The 10,215-nt window shown below is 52.3% G+C and overlaps 1 protein-coding gene across 1 annotated transcript in view; it reads right to left on the minus strand.

The window, feature by feature from the left end:
- Positions 1–9,199, minus strand: part of LOC103803424 (rabphilin-3A-like) — a gene marked incomplete at its 3' end in the record, with an annotated part of 12,206 nt that extends 3,007 nt beyond the window's left edge. The window contains exons 1-2 of the mRNA XM_009075977.1: positions 9,123–9,199; positions 7,174–7,320 (exon numbers count right to left, since the gene is read on the minus strand). Coding sequence (XP_009074225.1) covers positions 7,174–7,320; positions 9,123–9,199 — 224 coding nt within the window. The remainder of the gene's footprint in view (positions 1–7,173; positions 7,321–9,122) is intronic.
- Positions 9,200–10,215: the final 1,016 nt, after the last annotated feature.

Raw genomic sequence — 10,215 nt, forward strand, 5'->3', positions numbered from 1 at the left:
TGCAAAGACACAAATAAATGTCATTTCATACAGAAAACAAGACCAGCCTAGAAGGACCAGACTGAAGCAACTGGGCAAGACTTAGTGGTGCTGAGGACCAGGCTGGAAATCACTGGGAGCATCCCACCAGCTGGAGCTGCTTCTGTCCCAAAAGTCTGGGGTGGGGACAGTGCACAGGGTGACAGCAAGGGCAGGGAGCACATCCCACAGAGCAGGGGGAGCCCCTGGGGATCCACACTCACCTCCCTCTGCTCACTGCTCCAGGCCCCATCCAACTGGCCTGGAACACTCCCAGGGCTGGAGCAGCCACAGCTGCTCTGGGCAACCTGTGCCAGTGTCTCAGCACCTCCCAGGGAGGAATTCCTTCCTAAAGCAAAGCACTGTGGAACATGCAGCCTCTGACTGTTCCTAAATGCCCTACTGCAGTTAAGAGAACCATCTTGCAGCACTTCTCCAACCACCAGTGAAGCCCAGCACAGAGCTGCAGCTCCAGGACTCTGCATACATTATCCAACCAGAGCTGTGTTATCACAACATCTCTTCTAGGTGGAAGACATCAGCTCTGCTAAAACCCACCAGGGAATCTCCCACTCCTCCCCACGCAGGGGCTGATCCCCTGGGCTCCATCCAGGCTGCCAGTGAGGAGGTGCCTCCTGGCAGTTCTTAATGAACCTGCAGCCTGTTCCCAGCAGGGAGATGGGATTGCTGGGCTGGGTGGGCAGCAGTGGAGCCAGACAGAGCCAGCAGTGGGAGAAATCACTGTTCTCACAGCTACAGTGTCACCAGACAGCAGATGGGTGAGCTCACAAGTTCCTCCACTCTCCTTCTCCTGAAGCTTCAGCTGCACCATGACCACAGGGGCTCTAAATACAGCAACTCCTGCTTGCATCCTTTGCTTGGAAAATAACATCCTCACACCATGGAGAGGTGAGTTTGTGCCTTCCCACTTTGCTCTTCATGGAGAAGTTATCTGCTAGCCTAACTCCTTGCTCCAGCATTGGATGAGGCTTGGAGCAACCTGGGCTCTACTGGGAGGTGTCCCTGTCCATGGCAGGGGGTGGAACTGGATGAGTTTGAAGGTTCTTCCAACCCAAACCAGTCTGGGATGTACCCAAGAGAATCAGCTGACTATCCCTGCCCTTCAGATCCATAGGGGATGTCTTCCTGCAGGATAATCCAGCTGCTGGAGCCACCATCCACCTCCAGTGCCTTCCCAAGCTCCATGGCCAACACACCCTGCTGCAAGCACAGAGATCCCAGCAGCTCCAGGAGAGCTGCATCATCCCATGAACACCCAGCCAGCAGCATTCCAACTAAAACCTGGAAACTGGCTGTTCCCCAAGCATTTCTGGCTCAACCAGAATGAATCCCAGCCCACACCCACCCCATGCAGGGCAGGGTCCCCACCACGAGCCCCCAGTGACCAGCACCAGCAGCCTCTGTCACAGCACATCACTCCCACCTCCCCAGGGGAAACATTCCAGGAGGAAAAGCCCTTTAATTTCCCAGCAGTGAAGCACATGTGCAAGTCCTGTAGCTCCTGCAATCCCCCTCACTGCACTGCAAGAGCTCCAAGCAAAGCAGCTTCCCTTTGGAAATCTGCAAGCCCAAACAAACTTATTATAGAAACTAGAACAAATGGCACAATCAAAGAGGGAAAAAAAAAAAAAAGCCTTTGCATTTCAAGAGATTCATTATTTAGCTGCAAAAAATCTCTCCCAGTCTCTCATTTACCAGCAACAGCTCCTTAAGTGGTTTCTGGAAGCAGCTCTGGCAGCCAGTACACACACCTGTGGCACCAGTTGCAAGCAAAGCACATTTCCCTAATTAAAACATCTATTCAAGGAGGAGAAATTAGGGTTTTTTTTTCCCCCCTCCCCGATTCAAACACTGCTGTGAGAGCACTGCATAAAAAAGCTACCGTTTAAGTCCTGGGGTGAACCTGGAAGGGAAAGCAAAGGAGTGTTGTGCTGAGCTTTCTGGGCTGGGAAGCTCCTCCAGCACCTCTAGAGCTCCACACTGTTATCCCACTGACAGCAAGGGAAGCTCTTCTCTTGCCAGGGACAAGCTCTCTGCCTTCCCACGAGCTTTCCCCTCCCCTAGATATCATTTCTTTATCACTTTTATTGCACGTAAACCAGCCCTCCAGTTCCTCCCTCTCCTTTACATGTCTCCTTGCACGTAAACCCTTCAGTTCCTCCCTCTCCTTTACATGTCTCCAGGGCTACAGCAGCATCTTCCTCACCCTTATCCACACTTCAAAGTGCCCATCCCTCTGGCCTCTCCAAGACTAACTTCAAAGGGCAGGAAATCTCCTTCAAATTATTAAAACAGGGGAGAAGAAAGCCAAGAGAGGAGGAATTGAAGGCAGTGGCAGGGAGCTGGCTCAGCCCAGCACTGGGAACATTGCTGATCCCCTGTGGAGGGGGAGAACATCCATCATCTGCCAAGGAAGTAGGGATTAGTCACTGATGGGAGATTTAAGGAGCTGTATCTGAAATGCTCGGCGTGTACCTGAGATAACAGCAATAAAACAGTCTCCTGGTAATATAATATTGGCCCAGCAACATAAATATGGCTTGGAAGGGGAAGGGGAGTAGGCTCAGGGTGGTGAGGACTTTCTCAGGTGCTCCTGTCCATACCCCAGAGCCCTGGAGAGTGCAGGGAAGGGCTCATGGTCATGGGAGACCTGAAAACATCTCCTGTGGTCTGTGGCAGGAAAAGGAACCCACAGACATGAGGAATCAACCACCTCAGGCTGGGCCCAACCCTAGATGGGATGGAAACAGTGGTGGGTTTGGCAGTGTTGGGGTCATGGTTGACCTTAGAGGCCCTTTCCAACCTAAACAGCTCCATGAAACTCACAGGGCTGCAGCATCAGCATTTCCTCTTCCACCAGGACCAGAGGGATGCAGAGAAGGACAGAAAGTCACTGGCATTAAGTGCTGATGATTCCAGGGAACAAGACTTAACAGTGGAACAGGCACATGAGGGTTTGTTGTGCTGAAATATTCATCGCCACTGCAGAAAGGAAAGGTAAAGCTGTGCCTAATGGGTTGGAAGTTGTGTCAGGGAGGATATTTAATGCAGCAAAAGTGGTGAGAGTAGGAGCTGATCCATGAGGAACCACTTGATCCAGGACACCATGAGCCAGGAGCACACTGGAACCAGCAGGGACAAACCCAACCACCACATCCATGGCAAAGAAACTCCAGTAAAACACAAAGGAGGTCACAAAGTGCCTCCAGAATTAAGCACTGCTTTGCCTCCTTGGGGAAATCATGTGCCTTAAAGGGCTGAATATTAAATTAAGGCTAATTTTCCTGGTATGGAAGAGGCAGGCAAAGCAGCCAAGCTGCAGATTAAAGAAAACATAATTAAAATTGGGATGAGAAATGAGAAGTAATTTGCTTGCCCTACAAGTGTGCAGGTAACTAAAGGCACAGCATCATTTGGGCTCTTACAGGCTGAGAGGCCTCACCATGCAGGGAAGATGCCCAAGGAGGCCTGGGGGGGACTCAGGTTTTCCCCAGGATCCCATTCCATGCTCATGCATCACTCCAGGTGCTTGCTGTCTCCTGGGGTGTGATACAGGAGGGTTGTTATTTTGCAGGCTCAGAAATGAGAGGAAGGTTTGAGGAGTGGTAAAAAACCCACTCCAAACCTCACGAAGTCTCGAGCAGCACATCAGGTGTTTCCTGGCTATGACTTAACCTCATCTCCTCTACAAGTTGGCATCTCAGGAGACATTTCTGTCTCCAGCAACCTCCCTGCCCTTCCTTGGCCTGTTTTTAGTTTGATGCTGTCTGCACACAAGGAAGAAGATCCCAGGCTGTGGTCCCCAGAGAGCATCCCTGCTGTTGGCTACTAAGGTTAAGGACTTAATCCCCTGTGAATTCAGCCATCTGCTCCAGCACTGCCCATGTGTCAGCCCAGCAACAAGCAGCCAAACTCCAATGCAATCCTGCTCAACAGCTGGTCCTCTTGGAGGAAAGGCTGTGACCCATGGGGAGCCAGGCAGGACACCACACTGAGAGGGGCAGGGCTGAATCCATGTGTCACCTCAGCCCCTGGAGAGGCAGCTCCATGCCACAGGGTGCTCTCCAGAAATATCACATTTCCTAACTTTGGGTGGTTTTGGATGTTTTCTTCAATGCCAAGAGCATGCTGGAACTCATTAGGCAGCAGAGCAGACTCAGTGGGTTATTGATGACACCCAATTATAGATGCAGAATGGAGTCAATTAGTGCCTGCAGGTGCTCCTGTGTCAGCTGGGAGGAACAGGCTCTTTGGGGACTGCAGCTGGAGCATCACCACCACTGGAGAGAGCACAGCCACCCCCTGAGCAGGAGCCCAAGCCAAGACAGGCCAAGAGCAGATTCAGCCCTGCCAACATGGACCTCCAATCCTCTGCTCAACCTCCAGCCTCCCAGCAGCTCTAGAGTCCCTCAACTCCAGCTGGACACATTGCTGGGTCATGTTTAAGGTGATTTCAGCTCCTCTTATCCTTCTCTGTGCCAGGAGACAATGACCCAGCCAAAAAAAAACCCCACAAAGTGTCCCTGTCCTCCAGGGCTCATCGGCATCCAGCTCACGTCTCCCACGGGCTCCATCCTCCCTCAGTGCTAAAAATACCCTTTCACTGGATTAATTTGAGCTGTATTTGACATGAAGTCCAATTCCACAAACAGCAGCTCAACAAGCAGCATTGATTTGTTCCCACCCTGGCTGAGGCAAGGAGCTGGTGGGATGGTGGATACAGAAAGGACAGGAGAGGGCAGGAGATGGAGGGCACTGAATCAGGAGGATCGGAGGCCCAAGGAGGTTCATCTGCAGCCAGAACACAGCTGGAGGCTTCAGGAATGCTCAAATGAATCCCTCAAACACATCCACTTAGTGTGACAAGTCTAAGTATTTGCCACAGATTCCTCCTTTGGAAGGGGCACTCACTCCACATATGAGATATTCCTCATATTAACCAAAACAGGGATTTCAGGGAATCCCACAATGATTTGGGTTGGAAGGACCTTAAAGCTCATCTCATTCCACCCCCTGCCCTGGGCAGGGACACCTTCCCCTAGCCCAGGTTGCTCCAAGCCTCATCTAACCTGGCCTGGAACACTCCCAGGGATGGAGCAGCCACAGCTGCTCTGGGCTTTAATGCATCTTAAATTTTAGCCCTTACAGGAACAGAAAATCCAGTAAAATCCCAGAAAAATCAGGCTTTCCAGGAGCAGCTCCCCATATTTCTGTGTTGAACATCCTACAGCTCTTAGGGTGGAAGGAATCTGAAAGCCCATCCAGTCTCACCCCCTGCCCTGGGCAGGGACACCTTCCATCAGACCAGGCTGCTCCAAACCCTGTCCAGCCTGGCCTGGAACACTCCCAGGGATGGAGCAGCCACAGCTGCTCTGGGTTTAATGCATCTTAAATTTTTGTCCTTACAGGAGTAGAAAATCCCAGAAAATCCCCCCCAAAAAAAATCAGGCTTTCCAGGAGCAGCCTGTCCAAGGAAGGGACAGCCACAGCCTCCCTGCCAGAGGCCACTGGCAAACCTGGATTAGTCTGTAATATAAGGAGCTATCCTGGATAACATCCGAGCAGCTCCTGACTGGCTGATTCTGTACGAGGCTGATACAGACTCTGTCCCATATTTCTGGAGCTGAACATCCTACAGCTCTTGTTGTGCAAGCCAACAAACACAAAGGGGCTGGCACAGCTCCCGCTTCGCCTCCACGAGGGAGGGACTCGCATCCGCCAGCATTCCCTGCTCCCAGCCCGCAGCTTTTCATGAATGAGGATGAGCAAACCTCCTCCTGGCCTAACCAAGGCACAAGGCAGAGTTTCTGCAGGTTGGCAAACAGCTGCACGCTGCAAAATAAATCTCTCTGCCCCCTTCCCCTCCCTGCTGAAGTTGATTTATGCCTGAGCCGAAGAGCATCGTGTTGGAGAGTAATTCTTACAGGGCTGCAAATGGGCAAAGCCAAGGAAAGGCTGTTTGTAAGCACTTTTGGGGAATGAATCACCACCATTCAGAACTTTTTCACCGGGTTTCTGCCAAAAAAGGAGAGGAGGGGAAAGTGCTGCGTGGTGTAACACGAGGTGATGCCAAGCAGGGGAGGTACCCCCAGCCTGGGGGAGCAGCACACCCGTGGGCTATGTGATGAGCTCATGCAGTGAGAACAACCTCTGCCAGGGCAAAATCTGCCCAGGCAGCTCACACACCTCCTTCCTAACCCAGGGTTCCTACAGGAGAATAAAGAAATCCACCACTTTGGCTGCAGCCACAGCACCCCATCATGCACAAACACACACTGAGCATTTCAGGGACAGCAAACTCTGTCTCTGAGCTATGGGAGAGGCTTTGGCACTCCCTGAAGCAGTGGAGACTGTGGCTCCTGCCTGGGCTTGAGTGTTTTCCCTGCAAGGAAAAAGAGCTGTTGATGCTTAAGCTCAGCAAGAAGAAGCTGCCCCTCTGTAAGGAGAGCAGGTGTGATGCCTGGCAAACAGGATTACAGAGATGCCCTCTGGAAAACCAACCCCAGCAGAGCAAGCTGATAGCTCATCATTAGCATATTTCACCTGGCACCTTTGCCCAGGCAGAGCAGAGAGGCAAGAAAGCAAACAGGGGCAGTTCTCACCCTCTGTGTGGGCACCCCCAGGAGCTGGTCCAGCACATGCCCAGCCCTCAGCACCACTCAGCCCTACTCAGCATCACTCAGACAGCTCATTTCAGGATGGCAGGAGGGTTTAACCCCTGGGATAGACCCACCACCCCTCCAGCCACGTGCGTAAGCTCCCAAACCAAGCCAAAACCTCTCCCGGTGAGCTGAGTCTTTCAGGCTCAGCACTGCACAAGCAGCTTCACTGAATGAAAGGTTATTAATGATCCCTTTTAGAGCAGCAAAACGAGTGTGAGTACAAATCCTTTGTCCACGGCACAGGGAGCAGCAGCAGCAGCACACGGAGCAGTTCCCTCCCCTGCGCACAGGTTCCTCCTGGCCAAGGACCAAAGATCCCCCGCAGGCTCCTTTCAGGAGAAACACTGCACTGCAGTAGCTGCTGCCCAGGAAAGCAGCCAAGCAAGAGTTTCCTGCCTCTGTACCAGCACAGCTTGGGGTCCCTCCATCCCCAGCAGCACCAGGGGGATGTAGGAGGTGGGACCTTTCTTACCCGATGCGCTCCTGCTCCATCTCCTCCATCTTCTCGGCGCGGGCGATGACTCGGTTGATGATCTCCTTCTCCTCATCCGTCAGCTCCTCACCCTTGCGCTGCCGCTCGGGCTGAGCACCCCGTGCTGTCCAGCCAGAGGGGGGGAGCCTGTGGGGACAGCAGGAACAGGATTGATCCATGGATCATGGGTGTGCATGGGCAACAGCCAAGTGTCAACTCCCAAGCTCATGAGTAGAGGTGCAACACCTTCTCATCCTCCAAATCCCTTCTAGCCTGCAATTGTCTCTACTCGTGGCTGGAAGTTCTTTATTTTGGGGGGGTTTCATATGGAAATATTTGTCTTTTATGCCTCAAGCAACATTCTAGTGTCTGACTCTGTCAGGGTGGGATATTGCCCAGGGAGATGGTGGTGGAGTCACCATCCCTAGAGAGGTTGAAGAGGTGTCTGATCTGGCACTGGAGGTTATGGTTTAGGGTTCAGAGGTTACAGCAGTGATAGGTTAAGGTAAGGGTTGGATCTTAGAGGTCTCCCCCAACCTTGATGATCTATGATTCTATGGAAGCTGCAGAGGGATCTGTGTTAGGAGCTGCAAGGACAGGACAAGGGGTAACGGGTTCAAATTGAAGGAGGGGAAGTTTAGGTTAGATCTTAGGCAGAAGTTTTCCCTGTGAGGGTGGTGAGACACTGGCACAGGGGGCCCAGGGAGGCTGTGGCTGCCCCAGCCCTGGCAGTGTTCACAGCCAGGTTGGATGAGCCTTGAGCAACCTGCTCTGGTAGGAGGTGTCCCTGCCCAGGGCAGGAGTTGGGGCTGGATGATCTCTAAGCTCCATTCCAACCCCTTAACACACTGATTTACTGATCTATCGACCACTGACATGGAGGAAAAAAAAAATCCTTTTCAAAAATATTCTCATTATTTCCACATTCAGCACCAACCAACACAGCTCATTTTGTACTCTGCTCTGTGCTGTGGAGCACCAGGTTTACCAGGGTGATGGTGCAGGAGTGGGTGGGTTTTTTTGGGAACATTTCAGCAAGCATGGGAGTGTTTCCTCCCCTAACATCATTTCCAAGGATCCTTTCACCCAGCCTGGGCGTCAGGCAGCGCTAACCTGGTGACAGGGTAACGTCTGCCACTCAGAATGCAGCAAGGAAGGATGCAAGAGGCAAATGTCCCTCATACCCTCAACCTTCTGCTCATCTGAAAACCTTTCCTTACTCTTTTCCCCCTGGATTGAACAGAAGCACATGGTCTTGAACCTTAAATTCATTAAAACCCTGTGCAATGCTGCCCAAACTCAATTTGTTATTATTTTTGGCATCCAAAACAAGGTTTTCCTTGTTCTCTCAAGACCATCAGAGTCGCAGGTAAAGAGCAATATGTCCAAAAAAAAAAAAAAAAAAAAAAGACCAGCCCCATATTTCATTCACAGGTTTTTGATATGAGAACTTCATATGAGTATTTCAACAAGGGCAAAAAGGATGAGAGGAGGGATGAAGAGGCACAGACAGCAACGACCCAACATCAGGGTGATGGTCCCCAACAGCATGTCCCTCCCCATGGGCCACCAATACTCTCCCAAAGCAGCTCCAAACATGAGCTTTGCTCAGCCCTGGCATTATCCAGGCACCCAAACCCACACCCATGCAGCACCCAGCACCCAGCTGGGACAGATGTGCTGGGATGCAGCATCACCCTGTGTGGTGGCCACACTGGAAGGAGTCAGGACAGCCAGAGCTCCTCAGCAGCACCACACAGCCACCCCATGGGCCTGTCCCACCACCTGGCTCAGGACATCTAGGAGAGAACATGGCAAAACGTGTCCATCCAACCCGCAGAAACCCAACTCCCGATGTCCCCAGAGGATGAGCTGAGGTGGCTGTACCTGTGTCACCTCCCAGCCTGGGGACACTCTCCTCCCTCCCTCCCTCAGCCTCCTCCTCTCACCTGGCTCGGAGAGACATGGTCCTGTCGCTGGGGCACATCCACCGGTCGGAGCTGCCTCCCACCACGGCGTCGGTCATCGCCGGCCGCCGCGGGCCCCGGCCGGGCAGGGTGGGCACAGTGGTGCCCCAACACCAACAGACACCTCAGCACCTCAGGAAACCACTGGGCTCTCAGCTAGCAGTGATGCCAATGAAGGAAAGCTGGAGCTTTCCACCAGGCTGTTGGGAAGAAACAACAAGAACCCTCAAATCACACCAGGAAGGGATTTAAGAGAATCTGCAGCAGGAAGAGGAGAAGGAATGTCCTTTTAGTGACTATCTTGATGCACAGGAGCCTACAACCACCCCCTCCCAGGAGGGCAGCACAGCCAAGCTCAGCACTGATGTAATTAATGAGACACCTGAGCTCACAGTAATTATGAGGCTTCAGAGCTGGGAGGGAAGAGGTTCCACTGCAGAGAAAGTTTTCTAGTTTGTGGATTTTTCTCCCCCCAAACCAAACACTCTCTGCAAGAAACTCCTCCTGAGTTTGAGCAAATGGACCTAGGAGAGGCACCGAAGGAGGATGTGGCAACAGGATCTGAACAAAACAGTCTGTCCACTCATCTCCTAAGGCTCATCAAGAAATGGTTCTGCAAACCCTTCTCCTTTCAGCAAAACTGACTTTAACTAAGTTTCTATTAAAATACAAGCTGATGTCAAATCCAGAGCTTGAATGTTGTTTTATTCCCATTTTCTGTGGGTGTTTTCCCACTGTCCCTGTTCACTGCATGGGGATGGGGATTGGATGGCAAAGCCCAGACTGATGCTGTCCAGCACTACCCACAGCTCAGGGATGGATCCATCCATCCCATCATCTCTTCTGAGGGAAAACCAGTGTTTTATTGGAGGCTGATCACCTTGGGCAGAGCAGTGTCCCCCAGCCCAGCCCAGGGCAGGATCCATCCCCTGCACAGCTGCTCATCCCTGCACAGTGCCAGGGATGCTGTGGTGGCACTGCCAGTCACTGTCCCTCCTGGGTCACTCTCAGCATGGCCCCAAGAGCAGAGGAAACAGCTCGTGGCTCCAGGGGTGGCATCACCCATAAGATATCA

The sequence above is a fragment of the Acanthisitta chloris genome, unplaced genomic scaffold, assembly GCF_000695815.1.
Source record: "Acanthisitta chloris isolate BGI_N310 unplaced genomic scaffold, ASM69581v1 scaffold35095, whole genome shotgun sequence".
In the NCBI taxonomy this organism is placed as follows: Eukaryota; Metazoa; Chordata; class Aves; order Passeriformes; family Acanthisittidae; genus Acanthisitta; species Acanthisitta chloris.